Genomic DNA, 22,138 nt, shown 5'->3' on the forward strand with positions numbered 1-22,138 from the left:
CTTTTATTTTGAGAGGAGGATGAGGAGGGAATGTTAATTCAATGTTCTAGCTTGTGACTTGTGGGTGTGAACGCCAGGGAAAACAACGGAGGCCAGAAAGAACGATAGAGGAACATTCGAAAAATGATCCACAAACACTAGCAGGTGGAGGTTTGAGCTGTGGACAGAGACTGAGAGGTTTCCATGTTCACAGCCTTCAATTGACTCTCAACGAACCAGGAACCTCCGTTTGAGGGGATTTTACTGCAGGGGCTCTTTTATCCATCTGTAAATATGTACTTTATTACTTTAGATGTGCCTTTCACAACCATTGACAGCATCAGTGGTCCAAAATACAAATGAATGATTATATCGTTTAATTCTATGATATTGTAATGGCCCACTTACCTACAAATCATACTTTTACACAGCAATTTTCCTTGATTTTCTTTCAAAAGCACAGAAATGGGCCAAGATCACGTGAACAAAGAGTTAAGCTGAAAATAAGCAGTCTGAAGTCAAGAGACAGTGAAAGGGGAAATAGCACAACTCCAGAAAAGTTCTAGAAACACTGTCTTATTGGGAACCCTATTTCTTTAGATGTAACCAGTTATTCCTCAACTCAGTCAGTTCTGTTATTCTTCCCGGTGTCATCAAAACACGTCCTAAACTGGTGCTGCAGACAGACGCCAGGATCACATGACCTCCGGGGAGGGAGTCCCATAAATTCACATCAGTGGTGTCAGATTCCTCTTCCACGAGGATTCTAAATGAAAATGAATTGAAGAACGGCGTTCCACATGACAACCAGAAACACTGTACTCCTTTGTGCTGGTGAGTCCAGTCGGGGTGGGCTATGACAGGGGTCAGCGTTTCTGCCAGGGACACGCCCACTCTTCTCCTCCTCCTCGTTCTTGTCATCAAGCCTTCATCCTGCTGATGAGGACGGAGGGAGTCTCAACTCTTTCACCACAGGCTGACTTTGCTGCTCCCACCCGGGACGTCGCGGTGATGAATTCCTCTGCGTCACACTGAGAAAATAACACAACCTCGCAAACGTGTTTCTTCTTTTTGATTTCAGCACACTGGCGTTCCCTCCTCTTTCCTCAACTCCACACTTGAACATTGTGAAATTAAAGAAACTTTGACTTCTGCTATGAATTAAACGGACCTACGCCACACCAGTTCAGAGTCTCAGGGTTTATTCAAGGTGGTAGACCTTGACAGGCTCCTCTTCCTTCAGTTCCTGATCGAGACTCAGATAAAGATGGTGACGACTGAGCCTCTCGACTGTTCCTGGACTTTAGAATAACTGACCTGGTTGAGTCAGGGCGGCGGGCGGCATTATTTCACTTATAAACCAGGGGCCAATAATATCACAGTGTGACAGAGTTCATGGGCACAGACGTCCATCCTGAGCCACTGTTGGTCAGGCTCAGGCTTTTCTACCTTAACTGACTAACTAACTGACTGACTAACTGACTAATTAACTAAATAACTTACTGACTGACTAATTAACGAAATAATTTACTGACTGACAAATTAATTTACTGACTAATTAACGAAATAACTTACTGACGAACAAACTGACTGACTGACTGACTAACTAACTGACTGACTGACTAACTAACTGACTGACTGACTAACTAACTGACTGACTAACTGACTGACTGACTAACTAAGGCTCCTTCACCTCCACTGACTCAGACTCACACCTCCTAACTGCTTTAACTGCATGTTTACCGTTTTATTTGATGTGATTTCATGATTCTGGAAGGGTTCCCAGGTGACATCTGTCATTTAATCTACTAAATCTAATCTGACTCTAATCTGGTTGTAACAACTGTGATTAACAACAACAACAAAAATCGATCTGTTACAAACATATCGATCAACTAACGTGATCTTACTTTCCCGCCATGTTGTGGGTGGTTTACATCATTGAGAGCACGCGTTCGCCCCCCCCACCCCCCTTCTTCTCTCTTTCGTTTCATCATTCTTCCAGTGCCACCCAGAACGAAAGTGCGCATGCGCGCTGACTGTAGTGTCATCACCGCGGCTTCCATAGAAGTTGGTCAGTCTGGTACCTCCGCGAGCTGCCGCATCAACCTAGCAGGACACCACGAGACACACACACGGAGACACACACCCCGGACCGAACCGAACCTTCACCGGGATCCTCCGGACCAGCCGTGCTAAGCGGACCAGATTCCTCCGGACTAACCGTCCCGACGTGGTCGCGAGACAAAGCCGGTGAGTGTAAAGGTCTGTTCACGTGAGTGGCGGAAGCTAATTAGGGTTCGGGGTAGCCTCTTTAGCCCCGCGTCCTCCGGTACCGGTCACCCACGCCTCCGCCTCGGTGCCTGCATTGTTCCCCCACTGACGATGAAAGCAGCCAGGCTCAGCGGGCAGCCCCGTGCCGGGTCGGGCGTGATGCTGCTCCGGTCCCGCCGCTGCGGGTCACCCGGTGAGGTCCATCATCACCGGCAGAGACGGGAGAACCGGAGCGGCGGCGGTGTTACCGCATCGTTGCGTCAGCTCGTTTGTGTTACTTAATGCGTCATCTGCGGCGTGGACGACTTCTACGGGTCACGTCACATGACGTTAACCCAAGAAACCACAGAGAGAGTGCTGGAGGGTCCGCGGTGGTCCGTACAGGACTGCAGCTCCAGGGTGGTGGGGGAGGTGGAGGTCTGTGACCCCTCTGAAGGGCATCCGGCCCAAGGTCCTTCTGGGGGTCAGCAGAACCGTAGCAGTGAAACCTCCGTGGTATTTCAGCTTGAAGGGCTGTCTGCAGGAACCGAACCGGGTTCTGTATGTATCTTTTATGTGATTCTGTATTTTCTCCTCTTCCTGGTGCTGGCTGGCTCTCAGGATCAGGTCCCTGGATCACCATCTCACACTTGGTGGTGCTAATCGAGGCTGGTTCCCTGCGTTATGTAATAATTGTGATTATGAGTTCTTTATGGCTGTAGTCTGGGTGACCTGCCGGTGTTCCTCTCCCACTCAGCCCCGGTTCGCTGGGAGCTGCTGAGAATTTCTGAATTGATTAAAGGATCCGAAGCGGCGCTGGAGGCAGGAGGAGGCCGGAGACGCAGCTGAGAACACAGCCAGCGAATGTGAGGTGTGGGTTTGAGGGTCAGAAAGGATCAGTGGAGATGTGTTGGCAGTGTGTGTGTGTGTGTGTGTGTGTGTGTGTGTGTGTGTGTGTGTGTGTGTGTGTGAGGAAGCCCGGTAATTATTAGGAGGGACAGATTCAAGTAGAAACAGATGCCAGATCTGAGCGGGTCAGCAGCGTTTCACTGCTTGACTTTGTTGTTAGCAGAGTAAACCTTGAGTTTTGGGGGTGGGGTGGGGGGGCTGATTTACGCACTTCAGAACCCGCGACTGTGGGGGGAACACAAGTGGGCTCTTTCTTCTGTCACACTGCTGTTGGAGGAGACGGCCCTGACTGAGAAACTCAGCTTGTGGTTCTGGTTCCTCTGGCCTCAGCAGCCGTCCAGCCGGACCTGTTGCATCTGCCCAGCTGAGCGTCCCACTGGGTTTCCCGTCTTTGTATATAAACGGGCTCATGATGTTCCCGTGTCGGGTGTTCACCCTGGAGTCAGGTACCGTCATTGTTGGGTTCAGAACCGTAGGAACAAGCTGGATCCCTGTGTACCGTCCTGCCCCGATCAAACGTTCCAGCGTTTCCCTCTGTTTCTGGGGCCTGGGTCCGACGCTCCTGTGGAGGTTCTGGCGGTTGGAGTCCATATGTGTTGCATTACCACCACAAGTCTGGGACCTGGACTCCAGTTGCTCTTAAAGCTGTACTTCACCTGAAAAGTGGTTTGCATTTCAAGTACAAAGAGGAGCCTTGAGCTCATGAGGAGGTTCGACTTTGCTCCTTTGTGATTCTGTAAAGAAGACGTGGATTTTACTGGACGGAGCACCTGAGAGGTTGTCAACACACAGTGTCGCTGTTGTTAGCCGTCAGTCTCCGTTAGCTTCTAGCTAAACGTACGTGGCTGGCTCTTCCTGCATTCTGGAGACAGAGAAGTGACTGAGGAGGGATTTTGTATATCAGTGAGTACTAGACAGGGTGAAGTGCTTCAGTCCTACACAAGTGCTCGGAGACTTGACCTGGACTCACCCTCACAAGCCTTGAGTCTCGTGGGGACTCGTGGACAGACGTTCTCGTAACCGTAAGCGGGTGTCAGCAGGCTGCCGTTCGGGTCCTCATGTTGGAGGAGGGCGCACGTCCTGCACTTGCACCTCCTCCGTCCAGTTCATGGCACCCGTTCAGGAGGGAGGGCAACTGGGGAAGCTCCTCACCTTCAAGGGAAAGACGCCACTGTCCTCCCAAAAGCAGCAGAGGGGGCGGAGCTACAGCTGCTAACAAAAACCGTCATCCTTGAAGCATGTTGGCTTTTGTGGGTACACAGATGATTCCTTACATCCAGAATTAAACTTCCTCACTCTGTCAGCCGCTTGGTAATGTGAGCCTTAACATTGAGGTCGGTACGCGTGGCTAACGTTAGCTCAGTGGCGTCACGCTGCCATGACGACCACCATTCACCGCTTTGGCACCACCTAGTGGTGATCCAGCGTAACTTCAGAGAGGGCATTAGAAAAAAGAGTGAAGACTTGACTTGGATGTGCATGATGGCGCCTGCTGATGATGGCGATGCCCGTGAGAACCCCTCACTGCCTTTGTGTCGTTTTTTGTTTTTTTAAAGGTGGAACGGGTTTATTGGCTCGGGCCTGCCTCAGCCGGTTTGTCTGCTGGTGCACTCAGGATTATTGACGTGTGTGTGAGTGAAGGCTACGCGGAGCTACATAAACATTCGTTCATGCCTGGGAGATTTGAGGGGTCAGTAATGCTAAGCTGGTTAGTATTACACAGCCTTTTAGCGGTGGAGAACAAGTGCTTGATGCTGCTAATAGGACTAAAAGTTCTCCCAGGTCAACTTTGAGCCATTAATCCAATAGAGGCTGATTGACTGAGTGAGAAACACCGGACCCGCGTTGTGTTATTGGATTATTCCATGGCTTTTATTCCCTTGTGTGTTTTTAAAGTGGATGGATATGAAGATACTCCACAGAGACACGATGACACTCACTGATTCATAGAGGACGCTTACGCCCCCCCCCCCCCCCCCACACACACACACACACACATCTCCTCACATGTTTCAAAGAGTGTCACCAACATCCTGCCTTTCTTTGGCACCACCAGAAGAATTTGGAAAGACCGACGGGTCAGATAGACTGAGATCGTTCCGAGGCGGCGTCCGACCAGCGTCTCCCCGGCAGGATCCCTCACAGTCAAACAGTGACTTGCTTCGTCCTCCCAAATCAGTTTTTGTAAGAGTTTTATTTTAAAACAGGTTCAAAAATGAACACGTGGAGCAGTAAAAGTCCTGTGATAGATATCCACGTGCTATGGCAGCACTGACAATCACCACTGAAGTGGTGGTCTGTTCATGTTGACACACCATTTGGTACCTTAAGAGGGCCCCGGGTGTGTGAGTGGAGCTGCCGCCAGCAGAGCCAGGCTGCCTGGACCCTGACCCTGAAGATCCAGGTGGCAGCTACACACAGGCCTGTTGTAGCTGGCTGAGCCGGCTCTGGAGGAAGCCACACCAGACGACTCCTCGGGAGAAGGGTTAAGGATGACACGGTTATCCTGAAGTATTTATACTCCTCGTTCACGAAGTAGCTGAGTAGTCTTGAGCAACAACATGCTGATATCATGCTGTTAGGTTCTTAAAAAACATGATAAGATGCAAACATTTAGCAATAATACACTGATGAAATAACAGATGTGCCACAAAATTGTTGAAGTAATGGACTCTAGTGTTGTTTTCTGTGCCTCTTTTGGGTTAAATGATCCGTACGTGGAGGCTCCGACGTGACCGAGGATGAGCCTGGCTGCTGGTAAAAGCATCTCGTCCTGCTGAGAGGCCAGACAACCTCCATAAATATGAGCAGCAGAATGTTGAGAGCATGGACTGGCCTCATGAGTCTATCACTAAAAGTTGACCCAGTACTTCATCCACAGATAAAAATGGCGATATGCTGCCCCCCGTTGTTGGGAGGGTGGACGATGAATGAATGAGACTGTTGGCCGAAGTAGCGCCTTTGAGTGAGTCCAGGTAACTCCAGACGGCCCTGGCGCTTCGCTGAAGGGAGCGTTTGTTGCTGCAGAATGAATGGCCTCATTGATAATTCCCTCAGGAGTTGTCCTGCTTTACTGGTGCGCGCACACACACACACACACACACACACACACACACACACACAGAGGACCTTGTAAATCCATACTTTTGAAGCATGTTTCTCATTAGGAGTCGGCCATAAACTGTGTCATATTCCTTCTCCTTCCATTTCAACAACTCTACCGACGAGTTCAGTCCTGAAAAACTCCCATCGCCTCTGTAGCCTGCGATGTCCTCCAGGGTCCCAGCTCTGCTCGAGCTCTTCGACGGGACGTCTTGAAGCAACTAGATTTAGTCGGTACTCTGTAACCACTATCACGCCCCCAGCGTAGTTAAGGTTTTTTTTGTTTTGTTGTGTTTTTAATATTCCTGGAAGCAAAAGAAGATCTTGGCTCGTTTATGCTGCTAAAATTGGATTCACTATGTAACCTGGAAAGATCCGAGCATGAAGAGCCAGTGGAGGGTTTTGTCGGCGCCAGTCTGGATGACCTTTCTGTCCCAAGTTCACTGGCAGCTCCTCCTGCCTGCTCCCAACAAGGCTGCTGTCAGCTCACACCGACGTGGACGAAGCCTTAACACGGCCGCGTTCACGTCTGAGATTTGGTGATCAAATGTAGAGAAAGAGATTGTTGCTGCCCTGTTTAATTCTCTCAGCTCCTCTTGTGCCTTTTCCACTGTGCTAGTTTACAAGTGGGGCTCCATCTGGACTCTGTGCCGCCTGGACAATGACTTCTAGTGCCTAAAATCCCAAGTGTAGATTTTGTAGGTCTGTGAGTACAGTCTGAGTCGTGTCAAAACTAAAGGAGGTCTGGCTGCAGCCGTACTGGTGTAGTCATCACATTCCTTCGAGCACAGGAAGACCACGCTGCAGCTGAGGTCAGGACCTGGTCCTAAACATACTCTGGTCCTGGTCTCACCGACGTGTGAGGGCACTGCTCTGAGTCTTGTTTTTGTCTGCAACGTTGTAACTCTCAGCACAGTGAAAAGCCTTTTTTAATTGGTGTTTGTTGCAGTGGAGCCGAGGCCCAGTGACAGTAGGAGAGAGAGATGGATGCGGGTGGGGTGAACGTATGGCCGTGTGTTAGTGAGGTGATCGGAGGAATGTGCAAAACAACTCTGCAACCCGAGAGCAGGGCTGGACTACGAAGCTGAAACGTGGCGAGGTTCCATGCAAGAGGATGTAAATCATTATTGATGATTTATAGGAAATCCTGTTCAGAAATACCCTCACTGTCTGGTTCTGGTTAGGATGGACTAGAACAGAGAGCAGAGCTCCACTGGACTAGCGGACTGCTAGTTAGCTTAGCACGATGATAGGTAGTGGGTGAGGAGTATTAGCGTAGCAGCAACGGTCATCAAGTAGATCAGGTTCAGGATGTGGGTGTTAATGTTTTAGAGAAAAGTCTATTCAGGACTTTTGTCTGAGCTATGCTAACACTTCCCACCCACTAGCATTCATTGTGCTAAGCTAATCTAAGCTACCATCTTGTCTGACTCTGAAGAAGATGGCCTATTAGCATACACCCCCCCCCCCCCCCCCCACACACACACAGGCTGATTATCAAGGAGCCCTCGTAATTGTGGAGTTTGTCTATGGTGTGATTGTGCATGTCTGCAGGGTCCATAAGGACCTGAACCTTTTCACCAAAGCCATCTTGCTGTGTCAGAGGAGGGTAAACGGGGGTAACAGTCACAAGGGCCCTGCTGCGTCCAGGGGGTCTGGGTCCTGGTGTTGGACCTGCTGGCTCCTGAGACGGAGCTGTTAAATGTGCTGAGAATCATTTTCTTATCACTTTCAATAACGGTGGGACTGCTGGGGTTTTGTCACCTGCTCCTACAGGACTACATTTACCAGCCCTCCTCACGGGACTCGGATCACCTGCTCCGGATCAACACGGCCACAGTGGCTACGCGATACAGCAGCTTTGCGTATATCAATACAATTCATCTACTATACGTCCCGATATCTGGAAATGCTCCTCAAAAAGCAACTTGTTGAAGTGGGCGATTAGGATTTAGTGGCCGCTGCCTCTCACCTGTCAAAGGTGGTCAGACGATGTGTTTGGGTCGTTAGGAGAAACCTGGGAGCAATGAAGATTTCCCATCAGACTGGGATCAGCAGCTCCTCTGGGAGGGGGCTGGGCTCCTGATGACCCCACTCATGTCTGCGTGGACAGTTTGTGGTGAGCAAACACTCACGGAACACAAACATTAACAGTCTGGACTCAGATTCACACACACATCAGGTGCAGGTCATACTGGTGAGCTCGGTGTCAGGGTCTGGGCGGCCCTTATTTGCTCATTTGAATGTGTAAGAACTGGAACAGAGGAAGTGGAACTGCACGTACTCTCTGGGTGCTCTGACTCACCCTCGCTCACTGCTGGTTCAAAGGGTTGCACTCGTCTGTTTGTCAGCTCTGGTCAGGTCCTGTCTGACCTGGATTACTGGGGACAGGTGACACCTCTGCAGTCCTGCATGAAGCAGCAGAGCTTCTTTTAAAAGGGCTGTCAATAATTGGAATAAAAGACTACAAGATGAATATTTTCACTTCCTGGAGGCAGGTGGTGATTTCCTGGGTTGAGGTGTCAATTCGAGTGACTCACATCTTTCTTTTCCGTATTGCATCATACGAGCTGTAAGGGAAGTGATCGCAGCTCTGACCTTGACTTCAGTTCTCTGTCTGTCGGTGGACATGTGCGGGGAACAATTTGTGTCATGAATGTGGGGTTGCATTGTGGGTAATGTAGGCTCTAGATTTTGTCAGGAAGAATGAATGTAATCTTCATGAGTCAGGCAGGAATTTCGGAGTGGAATGATTCACTCTCATCTTGAGGCCATTTCATTCATTTTTGGTAGCAAATGTATTCTGCAGATGTGCTTTTAAGCACCGAGGCCTTGCTGTACGCTTAACAGAACCGTTTAGCTTTCAGCTGTTTTCATTAATAGAGGCGACTCACTGACGCACCTGAAATCTCAAACATCGACTGGGGTGTGGCCACAGGTGCTTTGGGTGGGATCGTCATGATTGCGCTCTGTCGGCGTTGTTGTTTCACGCGTGGATGTGTCAGGGTGGTGAATCCACGCCCAGAAGGGGAACTGTGACTTTTCTCTCTCCAGTAAGGAACGCAGCTGATGATCAGTCACATTTGTAAAGGAACAAAGGCAAGAAATTCCGCATCAGGGTTTTATGACTGTCATGGTCAACTTGACCTTTTTTGACCTTCTATTTCTGGAGAAATATCCATAAGACCTTCCTAAAATGTTGTGACACATTGGGTGACCTTTGACCACCACATTTTTTCAGTGCTACCTCGAGTGCCATTGGATTGTTCTGGCATGTTTAAAGTAATTGTGCAAAGGTGTTCCTGAGGTAAGGGGCGGACGGATGAACAGACGTGTCTCCTGAGAAGATAGTACCTGCAATAAAAATCAACATTTAACTTGAAAGCCTTGAGTGAGCAGCAGTGTCCTCACAGGATCGCAGTACAATCAAAAGTATACGGTGTAATCTTGTTCCTGGGGAACCGCTGGAGTGAAGCAGTGTCGGCCGCTGCCTGCTGCCGTCAGTTTACCAGGTTTGATGGCACAATCAGCTGCAAAGGCCTGGCAGTTAACAGTGAATGTGGTTTTCAATGTTTGGTGACGAGACAGGAAGGAAGTGAGGGAAGCAGGAGGGCGTGTTTCACTGTGACACGCCTCTCACGGGGTGCAGTGGATGGTGAACCGTGGTGGTTGGCAGCTCCAGGTCCTTGTCGCTCAGCTGACGCCTGGTGCTCAGTAGTTTTCCTCCCACTCTCCTCCAACACAGCATCTCTAAACATGTGACTTTACGGTTGTAGTTGGAAGTCTGGGTTGGAGTCTATTTAAGGGAAAATGGGCCCAAACAGCAGCCGCTGTGATGTCAGAGGCGACCATAAATAGCTGGGTTATGGATGGCCTGAAAGGAAAGAGGATGCTTGAAGGTTGTTGAGTGAAGAAGCCCAGGGACTCCCGCTGGATTTGGCTGCCACGTTTATCGTGAAAAATGTTTTCGCCAAAGACTTTGTTTGTTCAGCAGCAGGCGTAAAAGACTTGGGCTGCTTGCAGTCGCGAGGGTAGAGGCAGCGAGGCTGAGTGGGAAGATGCATCAGGATCATCTTTTTATTTGACACAAATTACAACACATGGCTGCACAGTTCATTCAGTGGAAACTGGCCTTGGTGTAGTACAGTTCTCAACTCGCAGGACGACACAAGAGCTGTGAGGCAAAATGCCATTTGAACAAAATTAACCTTCCCTCAAATACTGCTTATGGTATTGCAATATTAGTTAAGTTAATTGTGGGTTTCAAAAAACTGCAGGCCTGTCACAGCACGAGTCTGGCAGCTCAGAGAGCCGAGGTGCAGCCTGTGACTCGTCCTGAAGTACGCTGTGATTAACGTCATCCTTCGTAATGCTCTCCCTCCTTTGGCTGAGCAAACATGATATTGCAGAGTTGTGTGCGTAATCATGAGTTGTGAAGAGGCGCAGCAGAGTCACAGGCAGAACACGTGGTGGGGCGGCGGCGGCGGCGGCGGCGGCTGGGTGGTTTCTTATGGAATATCTGATGTGCTCAGTAACACCAGCCTTGATGTTTTTTGCAGCAGGTGGGTGCTTGGTACCACAGGGTGAGCGCCCACCTGCACATCAGGTGTGGTGGCCTTACTGACTCCAAGAGTCAAAAGGCTTAAAACTACAGTCTTTTCATTCCAAGTTGTGGTTCTGTGTAATGTTGGTCTGTTGGCACGCAGCTCCACACAGACGCTCTTTCTCAACATGACCCCCCCCCCCCCCGGCCCTGTCCTCCCTCACTCATGATTTATTTTCTAGTTGCAAAATAGCTAAAGTGCTAAGAACTTGACTTTGACAGGCTCTCCTCCCCCCACAGGTCCTGTTCTCAGCCCTGACTGCAGCTCTCCTTCATCCTCTGAGGCCCACCTCTCCTTCATCAGCAGCACTCAATCGCCTCCTCTCCCTCCTCACCAGCTGACATGCCTCCAGCTATCAGTGGGCCGGTGGGGTACACCCCTCCAGAGGGTGGCTGGGGCTGGGCAGTGGTATTTGGGGCCTTCATCTCCATCGGCTTCTCCTACGCTTTCCCCAAATCCATAACGGTCTTCTTCAAAGAGATTGAAGTCATCTTCGACGCCACTCCGAGTCAGGTGTCCTGGATCTCCTCCATCATGCTGGCCGTCATGTATGCGGGAGGTGAGTCCTGGCCGATTCTCTGTTGTTGCGCTATGCACGTCACACTGTCTTGCATGTAGAAGGTTTTCAATGAACGTCCATCATGATATGGAGAACTGCAGTGCTGCCGACATTTCCCAGCATCCTATTGGAATCCAGCAGACAACTGTGGTGCAGATCCCTGCTGAAATAACATTGTTGTCGTTGAATGACAGAACGACAATCATCCCTTCTCACACTGAGTCACATGGTAACTGCAACATCAGCCAGTATGAACATGTTTTCCAAAATGTTCGTCCCTCGTTCTTGATCTCCTTCTAAAAGGCGAAACATTTTATTTTCACCATATTTGGTCATAAACCAAATCAATGGAAGTATTGACGTTTTGGCCAGATGATGGCGCTAGATTGGAATTTAGCAGACAGTTACAACGTCCAAAAGTTGTCAGGATGCTTCAAACCACAAATGTGGAGCAGATGACGGAGAGGAAGACTGAGGAGGCGTCTTCCTCTGGAGGCTGCTGACCAACGTGTGGTGTGTTAACCCGCCAACCAGCGCTGGTCAGGAGGGTCACGACGACTCCAGCGAAGACATCTCACCGTAGAAGTCTGGCCTGTCGGGTTGGGTAAGCCGGATCAATAGCTGTGCGGTTGTTTTTATCTGCTCTACCTAGACATTCTCCTCTCAGCCGCTGAGTCCCTCTCTGATAAGCTCATGGGCGGAGTGAGCAGTGATCAGGTTGAGGTTCGCGGAAAACTCCTAGTCACCTCGTTGAAGAGTGAGTTTACACTGTAGTTGGACTTTGAATCCCACCAGAATTTGTGAGACATTTTTCCATCTTAAGACTGCAGTCACACCAGTAAATGAAGAACGCTCCGGCGTCCAGCGGGTGTCACCAACTCGTCTGCCAGGAAAAGGTCCAAACCTACCAGCGTGGCAACATGGCAGAACTGGTTTCAGATCAAATTCCAGGGAACACTGGGCTTGTGTCTGCCTTCAGTAGGCAGATGGAGGAAAGCAACTTGTTCAGGCGCCTGAATTCAAATCCTGTCTCAGTTGGAATGAGGTCAGTCAACAGATGTTTGCCGTACAGCTCGTGTTTGTGACCGGCACGCTCAGCCCGGCGGGAACCATCACCCCCACTTCTCTCCCTCCAGTGTTTAAACTCTATACCTTAAAATGGCGTCTGGTCTTTGCGTTAACTCATTCGTCTCTGAGGACCTGCGTGCCGTCCTGCTTGAGAGGTTTGGGCATCGGGGAACTGCTGAGGCGGGAATGGAGGAGGGAGGGGGCGAAGTTGCGTAACGTTAGCCAGATGTTGGAGGGCTCTTCCCCCTCTTTCCTTCCCTCCTCTCTTTCTGATTTCACAATTATGATTCCAAAGATGATGATGTCATGTGTTGGTTTCTTCGTGTTGATTATCAGAGCTGTCCTAGCCAGTACACCTGGCAGCACTCACACACACGCACACACACACACACACACACATACACACACACACACACACACACACACACACACACACACACACAGAGTACAAAAAACGTACCAAAGCAGACAAGAGCACAAGGATTCATCGTGGTTCGGCGACGTCCAAAAAAAACAGCAACATGATGAAGCTGTGACATCACTAGTGCGAATGTAACCAGTACAATGACAAACCAGTAAAGACCAAAACCATCCAGGAGCATCATGGGTAATCAGGATTGTCTAATAAAACCAGAGATCTTTTCTTCCGATGTCATATTTCATCTGTTTAAGGTGATTGCGAACGCAGTTTTCTAGCGCTTACAACTGAGTGAAAACGGCAGCTGAGAGAGAAGAGGAGCCTCTCGCCAGCTTGTTCCTCTCAATGAAAACGTGAGGAAACGTTCCTGCTGGGTGGAGCTGAGGAGCTCCCTTCAATCAGTAAAAGCAGCTCTGTGGCCAGCACGCGTTCAGCAGACGTCCGTGTTGTGTTCAGAAAGACCATCTTCACACTTGGATCATTTTCGAAGCATAAATGCAACCTTTAGCAACACAAAGCTAACGTTATGCTACGTGCTAACTCCACTGAGATGCAGACGAAGGCCTTAGCGTCACCACCACCAGCTCTGCACCTCTGATTTCAGCGTGATGATGTTCAACATCCATGCAACCTCTGTAGTCTCGTTTTGCAGCTTGTTAGCAACTTCTTTTAGTAGTTAATTTTCATAAAAACCCCTAGCGAGGAGAGCGGACCGGACCTCTAACGTTGCTAGCTTAATTTCTGGGGTTTAGAACTCGTGCTCGTACTCTTTCTGACATTTCTTGTGGAGGAATCTTGTGGAGCAAAAGTATTAACCACCTAAAGGAAGGTGTGTGTGTGTGTGTGTGTGTGTGTGTGTGTGTGTGTGTGTGTGTGTGTGTGTGTGTGTGTCACCAGCCTGCTTTAATGCTATAATTGGCTAGGGCTTAAGTGATACTGATATGATTAAGCAGGTGCCAGCGGTGTGAATTGTTCAGATTGGATCCATGCACCAGGGCTTATTGGCTTCTTAACAAGTGAGAATGTGTGAAAATACAAGAGGGGGTTCTTCCACTGCAGGAACCCAAAGTTCCCACCTGGTGGTGCTGTTCTTTAGAACCATGGCAGATGGGGCTTTGCTCTTTGCTGTCTTTATGCTAAGCTAACAGTCTCTCTACTGTTGGTTGACTTCCCGTGCTCTGTGCAGGAATGTGATGTCACCATCCTCTGCGACGCTGCAAAGGAGCAAACCAACAGAATTGTGAACGTTGGTCCGACAACAGTGAGGAAGTGAACATCGTCTCAGTCGGCGCTGACTCCTCGTCTGATCTGACACAAACTTATCACTCCTCCTCGCTTCTGTTTCTCTCCTGTGGAAGTGACTCATCAACAGCTGCTCCCTTTGTTGCTAAATCTGTAGAATTCTGCATCATTAAAACTCTGAATCGAATGGTAGGAATAGGATGGCAGCGTTCGGGGTGGTGGGAATCGTTTTCCAGGGGAGAAAGGTAGAAACCCCGGCCGCTGTGCTGCAAGAGGCAAAGTGCTACAGCTAAAATTAGATGAATGAGCGGCTCACCTCAGCTGGGGTCAATCTCGACACGCTCGCACACTGGATGTTGTGCCAGTGTAAAGCTGAGGACCGGCCTTTTATCCCCCCTCCCTCCACCGTGACGTTCTCTCACGGACAGAAAGGGAGCTAATGATGGAGGGAGGGAGGAGAACAAATGGTTTATATAATATCTCTGAGAACACTCCTCACTGCCCTCTTTGTGTTTTGCCAGACCGCAACAAAGACTGTCACTGCTGATTTGTTTATGCGTGCATGAGTGTTGAAGCGGTGCAGATTCATTCTTGTGCTTTTGTTTACCGTGAAGCTTGGAAGACCTTTTTCAGTCTGAAGTTTTGTGTCTCGTGGTGTGTTAGAGAGCGTCTCGCCTCGCCTCTTTTTCCTCTTACTCAGCTGTGAAAAGGAACCAACCCGTGATGACGAGGCTCAGGCTCAGAAACCGCAGCTTCCAGATGCTGGTTGCTGAGGATGCTTGGAGCGCTGGTCCATCTGTGATTGGGCTCCTGGTATCAAAGAGTATCTGAGAGTCTGAGCGTGTAAGAAGGGGGCCTGACGCAGTCTGACAGCTGTTCTGTTGGACCAGGTGTGTCCTCAGCTTAGATGTGTTGGCATGCACAACTTTACATGTCACACTACAAATAGTTTTTGGTTTGTGTACATTTTTGAAAAGCTCGATGGTACTTGAAGCTGCTTTTGGCTCATGTCGCAGGGGTGATGTCACTTGGTCTGACTCTGCTACTCATAAACCTGCCCCCCATAGTAGCTACTCCGTGTACATGTGTATTTCCTCACAGGAGGCGAGGGTACAAATTGTTGGCATGCAGACTGGTTTAAAAAAGCTCCCCTAAATTAGCATTGCTCTCCTACGACAGTGTCAAACGGTGATGGGCAGACGCGGCTCAAACTCACGGCAGCGTAAACGTAGACGACACCTTTCCTATCCGCTGTCTTTTTGTCAACGTACCCACGTTGTCGAGGGTCAAGGTTGCATACGAACGGGCTGCAGAGGTCTGTTATCACCTTTGAATTTGACACCTACAGATTTCTTCCTTGGTCGGATCGATGTTCTCTAGCCCCGACCGACGCCAACCTGAGACCTCGCTGGACGCAGTTCATGATTTGATGCAAGAACCAGATGAGGAGGTGGTATTCCCTGGAAACAGATGATGATGGTGTTTAAAATACTGCTGTGAAAGCACTACAACCTCAAAATCTGCTGTGTGTGTGTGTGTGTGTGTGTGTGTGTGTGTGTGTGTGTGTGTGTGTGTGTGTGTGTCCTGGGTTTTGGGATGTGCCCAAGATGAAATATTTGGGAGTGCGTGAGGGAATGCTCGTATTTTCCCCCCGGCCACTCTGGTCGGCAGCCAATTTTCAAGGGCATAGCCACCACACTCTGTGTTACAGGCTCTGGCGTGGTGGGATGGAAAAACCCTGGAAGGGTACTGGGGGGGGGGTGTCTCCAGATGTCATTCATATTTCATCATTTTGTCATTGTGTACCTGTCTCTGTCCTCTGGATCTTTTTTTTTACTGCATCTGTCAAACACACAGCAGTTAAACCCGCTGAATGAGGATGTCAGCTCTGTCCTTGATATTCAGCCGGTAGTGAGCGGCAGCAGCACACAGACACTCGGCCGCTCTTCACTCTGTATTCACAACCAGCAGAGCCGGTGTCAGCCGGGTCCATGTGAAGGCCCATTCATAGCCGGCACGCCTGGCACGCAAGCCGCGACACGTGGAACCATGCTTCGCTTCTCTTCTCTTCCCTTCTACTGCCTGATTCTCTTCCTCCTTTCATTCTCACCTCCTTCCTCCTCCCATCTTGTCCAACAGTCATGCAACCAACCACCACTGTTATGCAAGCTGTGACTGTCCTTCATGTTTCTAACAGTCTAGCACCACCTGCTGGTCAAAAGAAGAAATCATATCTGCAGCTGCAACAATGTATTTGTGTATTTTCCACATTCCAGTTGTTGTCATGCACACAATGTGGTTTCATTTTAGTCTGCAGGATTCGTTTCTGTATTTGTTCAATCAATTTTTAGGCAAAAAAAAAAAAAAAGTAAATCAGGAAAACATCCCCAGAAATAATTTGCCCAATCTGATACTCAGTTCACTGCCACAAAAGACAAGAAGACTTTCACCTAAATTAGGGTCATTACGGTAATGAATAGCCCTCATTTCCCTGGTCTGGGTGGGCTTCTCGCCTCATGCAGCTCACACTCATGGAGAGCTTTGTTTGTGTCAGCGATGCCGTCGTCACATTGATCAGATCTACGCGTTGCTCAGTCTGCTCCTCTGTGTCTCCTCCAGGTCCAATCAGCAGTATTCTTGTGAACAAATATGGAAGCCGACCCATCATCCTCCTCGGTGGCTGCCTGTCGGGGTCGGGACTGATCGCCGCCTCCTTCTGCAACACAGTGGAACAGCTGTACTTCTTTATTGGAGTAGTGGGAGGTCCGTGGTTCACATGCTTCCAACGTCTCTGTCTCATCTGAAGTAGAGAGAATCAGTGAAGGATGTTTGGCTGCATCCAGCTGTAGTTTAACAACATGTCTGAGTCGGCGTGTCTTTTCTCCTCCTCATCCTCTCTGCTCATGTCTCTCTTCAGGCTTGGGACTGGCCTTCAACTTGAATCCGGCCCTCACGATGATCGGTAAATACTTCTACAAGCGCCGACCCATCGCCAACGGCATCGCGATGGCGGGCAGCCCTGTCTTCCTGTCTACGCTAGCTCCTCTCAACTCCTGGCTGTACGATGAGTTCGGCTGGAGAGGAAGCTTCCTCATCCTGGGAGGGCTTCTGTTCAACTGCTGCGTGGCCGGCTCCCTCATGCGCCCCCTCGGGCCCAAACCTCAGCCTCCCAAACTGGACTCGGAGGCAGGCGAGGGCAAGGCGGCCGATGCCGTCCAGCCGCAGCAGAAGAAGACGGTCCTGCAGACCATTAACTCCTTCATTGACCTGACGCTCTTCAAACACCGCGGCTTCCTCTTGTACCTGCTGGGCAACGTCGTCATGTTCTTCGGCCTCTTCGCTCCACTCGTGTTCCTCTCCAGTTTCGCCAAGAATAAACAGATCAGCAAGGAGAAGGCGGCCTTCCTGCTGTCGGTGCTGGCCTTCGTTGACATGTTCGCCCGACCCTCCATGGGCCTGCTGGCTAACACCAAATGGGTCCGGCCCAGAGTGCAGTACTTCTTCGCCGCTGCAGTCCTCTACAACGGCGTGTGTCATGTACTGGCGCCGCTGTCAGTGGACTACACAGGATTTGTGGTCTACGCCATCTTCTTTGGCTTCGCATTTGGCTGGCTGAGTTCGGTGCTGTTCGAGACCCTGATGGACCTGGTGGGGGCACAGAGGTTCTCCTCGGCTGTGGGTCTGGTCACTATTGTTGAGTGTGCACCAGTGCTGTTGGGTCCACCACTGACAGGTACGTCAAATCCAGCACCTGAACCCTCTGTGACTCCTTTCAACCTTTACTCGTCAGTACCAGGTCGCCTGCAGGTCTGGAGAGCCTTGAATTTCTTTCCTATGAAAATATGACATTCTGTACCTTGACATCAGTGTCCCCTCCCTCTTGCGCCCCTCCAGGCAGCTTCTATAACTACTACCACCACTACAGCTACACCTACATCTCCTCCGGCATCGTCCTCATAGTTGCAAGCATCTTCCTCTTCGTGGGAATGGGGATCAACTACAGACTGCTGGCACGAGAGAAGAAGGAGGAGGAGAGGCAACAGAAGGAGGAAAATAAGGAGGAGCGCGCAGCCATGCTGACCCCTCCCTCACCCGCAAAGTCCTACACGGAGGAGAACAACGCGCCGGCCGCTGTCGCACTGAGTGATGTCGCCAAGATGGATGAAGACACAGTGTAGGATGTCAAGACAACAGACTTTAGAGGAGACGCTCACACTTCACAGAAACACACATGAACGCTGCAGTACGGCCTCACACCAACGCCACAGAGTTTCACCGCGTATGGAGATCTGGTTTTAGTATTTGACGTGCCTTTGGTGAACCTCCAGGAGCACACGCCCGCTTACGAAACACTCAGTAGACGCACAACAGACAGAATGACTGTCAGAAAGTTACTCAGTAACTGGAGGAGGTCTTCACTCTCAGGGCCTGGAGCTGCCGTGCCGGTTCAGAACCTCCCATATTTACAAATCGGCCTCAATTCTGCTGCAGACTGACGTTTATGGTCAAATATACATTTTCTTACAGTACTTAAAGATACTGTGTGTTTTCCTGGCGCACCGTTTAAGGGCTGAAACAATTAGGACACGGTCGTGAGTGTTGTCGTCTCTCACGTGGCTTCAGCGCCGCTGATGACCAGGGTCAGCATTTATGCAGAAGAACAAAAGGAGTCAAATTTCAGGAAATCTGGGGGGGGGGGGGGGGGGGGTGTTCATGTTTATGTTTACACACCGGGGAGGAACTCAACAATACGAAAATGTGAAATACCAGTCTACTAATACTTCACTTGAGAAGTATTTCTACCAGTGATGATGCACATCTGCAGCTCTTGTTGAACAAAGGTTTGAATAAATTCGCTCCTCATCCGTTCAACACCACCCATCAAACGGAGACGGAGTCCTGCCAGGGAGACGCGCGGCGGTTCCTGATAAAGATATTGACTCCTGGAGGGGACGGTTGGTTCCAGGTGAACCCCCGTCCTCGATCAGGTGAGGAGCGGCGAGGGTGGGGTGGCAAAGACCACAACCACCTGTCAGGTGATTGGATCCCCTGTCTGTCGCTACCTTCGTTAATCCGATGAACAGACCGACGTAGAGGCTAAACATCTGTTCCATGGAGAGAAACTCTCCAGGTCTGATGTCACTGATGCAAGAGCAGCCTCCACGCTAACCTCTCTGGCTTCTCTGGGTCATCACACCTGAACCACGCCCACCTCCTCAGAGGATGCTGATTGGTCTGTCGGCTGGGACGCAAACACACGAGTCTTCCTGGTAGGACTTTGGTCTCCGCTGCCTCGTACAGGAGCCTGACCTGGAGCACCGGACCTGTCACCATGTCAGGTGGCTGCTGGGATGCAAGCTAGCGCCCGGGTTAGTCACCGGGGTGCTAGCTTGCGTCTGAAGAGGCACTGGCTCTTCTGTCATTTGATACGAGGTGATAAGATGTGCAAACACTCAGCAGGGCCGCTGTCCTGGCGTGATGTCCGTTAAACACAGAGATTCGTTGATGCCTTTATTCAGAAAAATGTTTGAATTAAAAAAAAAATACCTCAGTTTTTTTGCTGCGTAATTTTACTCAAATCGCACATAAAATACCACCCTCGGTGTGTAAAGACCTGAGTGAAAGATGCCGAACTTTGTTAGGACGAAAAAGAAACTAAAGAAAGAAAAGAAATGTAGGACTCTGGTGGAAGGCTCGGTGATTGAAGGTTAGGATGCACCACCGTCGACGGGGTGCTTGTACATAAATATGTGTGTACTGTGTGTATTTTTGTATCATACACCCTGCAACCAGAGCAGCTCGCCACGCGTCACTGAACTGATAAAGAACAAAATGGGGCCCTCAGATGGCGTCGAGAAGGAGACTCCCCACCGCCTGTTGGCCACCATAGGAACAAAAACCTGCTCACAATCCTGGTGACTTTTTTACGTTTTTGGATCATCGGCGTCACAGCACCCAAGTGTTGTTTCTCTGTATTGTGAAGAACACGATAGTTTACAAGTATAGCGACAAAACTTTGTGATAAGAATCTATTTTAGCTCACTGTATACTGACAATCTGATTACAAGTAATCTTTTTATTGTGTGTGTGTGTGTGTGTGTGTGTGTGTGTGTGTTCTGTCATTTCATTTGTCTGTTTGATGTTTGCCTCTGCAGCATCAACACGCCCTTCAGTTGAACTGAATCTGATCCTCGATGCTTTTGTGTGTGTGTGTGTGTGTGTGTGAGAGAGAGAGAGAGGGGGGGGGGGAGACTAGCAGGCTTGAGGGAACTGATCACGTTATTTTCTTGATGGAAAGTTAAAAAAGAAAAGGATTACAAACCGTTGAAGCCAGCGGATGAAGACTTTTAGGCGTTTTGAAACAGGATGGTCATTTCTTGATGTTGTGTTTGTCCTGGTCTTTGTAAAACAACTTCCTTTTTCACTCAAATGACCAACTGCAGCAGCACTTCCTCCCTGATTTATTGAATTCTTCTGTGCCATTGACTTCCTGTTTTATCCAGAAGCCACTCGTCACGCTTGGCGACCTGTGGCGAGGGCTGGACTCGTTCAGAAATTTGCTTGAAAGAAATCATGCAACCTAGTAAAGGTTTGTGTTCTGTAGTACCAATGCAGTAGAGTTACCTTCATCCTGGAGCCACCTGTTGTATTTAACCAGTGTTGCTGTTGGGTCGTTGACCCTCACTGGTGACACGAGTCTCGAGTCAAAAACAGCGAGGGAAACTCGACATGGACTCTTTAAGAGTAAATGAAGGAAAAGTAGCAGTGATGCCAGTCAACAAGTTCACGCTCTACTTCGTACTACCAAGAGTCCTGAGTACTCGTGAGTACCCACCTCCATTCGGAGCCTGTAGTTTTGTGACTCGTATAAATGTGGACAACGGCCCTCAAACTCAGCCTCCATGTTGACCTCACACCCGTGCCAAAGTCTGTTCCAGGTCCAGTTCTGATGCTGTAAACACCTGCCGAAGTCCTCCACACCACCTCTGACCTCACGCTCGTCATATCCGTGGCGGTTCAGCTTCTGAAGTGAATCCAGGTTTTCCCAAATTAGTCGTGAGCGCCGCTCGCAACTGGATTCAGGCACCGGGTGACCGATCCCAAATACGAGAGGTCCGGATCCGTGAAAGAACTGTTCACCGTTAAGGAACCAGTGGATCGGCCCGTCATCACAACTGCGTATTCCTTTAAATGAATGACTTGATTAAACGCGGCGTTGGCGTGTATATCAATATTAGCCATGGCGTTGTTTTAACGGTTACCACGGTGACGTGCCCCGATGGCACGTCAACCACCTTTGTGATCTGTAAAATCTGGGGTTGAGCCTGAAGTTACCTGGCTAACCCTGCATCACCAGGGCCTCACGTTGAGCCTTGATCACACACACACACACACACACACACACTCGGTGCTGACTGAATAACCCAACAGCAATGACAAAAATAACATTGAAACGCTTGTACTGACTCCCACGTCGCCCCGGTTGTTCCCAGTGTGTGTGAGCTCACCTACCAGGTTCGTAGTATTCCTACATACTCCAGGGTGGTGGGACTTCCAGCGGCGGCGTCAAAATGACTGCAACCTTCGGTTACTTTGACTTTCACACGAGTGTCTGAACGACAGTGAATCCGTTTGAACCGCAAACCTGAATGTTTGTCTTTGTGTTGGGTTTTGGTCCTGTACTGTACACGAGCAGCACATTTTAATGTTGAACAAATTCTACGTTTTTTGGAATAACATGCTTTTTAGTTGCTGGTTTGTTTGTTTTTTCGTATTTGTAGTTGTTTTTACGTTAGAATGTGTGAAAGTGTTTATAACTGAGAGAGAGCAAATAAAACGGTATGTAAAACAGAAGTTGTTTGTTCTTATCTGTCGATGAATGAGATGGAAATCTCCCAGCTAACAGCGTTACAAACTGCAGTGATCATTCCTATAAAGCGTATGGAAATAATATCTCCTATTCAAAGAAGTATTTTTAGACATTCAAATATTTTGCTCTCCTGC

General features: G+C 49.4%; 1 protein-coding gene across 1 annotated transcript; it reads left to right on the top strand.

Annotated features, from left to right (window-relative positions):
* The first annotated feature begins 1,996 nt into the window (after window positions 1-1,996).
* On the top strand, window positions 1,997-21,982 carry LOC147255378 (monocarboxylate transporter 1-like). The gene is made up of 5 exons (XM_086213066.1): window positions 1,997-2,232; window positions 11,087-11,406; window positions 16,754-16,897; window positions 17,052-17,867; window positions 18,029-21,982. The coding sequence occupies exons 2-5, from the start codon at window positions 11,190-11,192 to the stop codon at window positions 18,310-18,312; spliced, it is 1,461 nt and encodes a 486-aa protein (XP_086069192.1). The 5' UTR covers window positions 1,997-2,232; window positions 11,087-11,189; the 3' UTR covers window positions 18,313-21,982.
* The last annotated feature ends 156 nt before the right edge of the window (window positions 21,983-22,138 follow it).

This window comes from Aulostomus chinensis, chromosome 9, assembly GCF_037954235.1.
Source record: "Aulostomus chinensis isolate RoL2024-O1b breed Wild chromosome 9, RoL_Achi_v1.0, whole genome shotgun sequence".
NCBI lineage: Eukaryota > Metazoa > Chordata > Actinopteri > Syngnathiformes > Aulostomidae > Aulostomus > Aulostomus chinensis.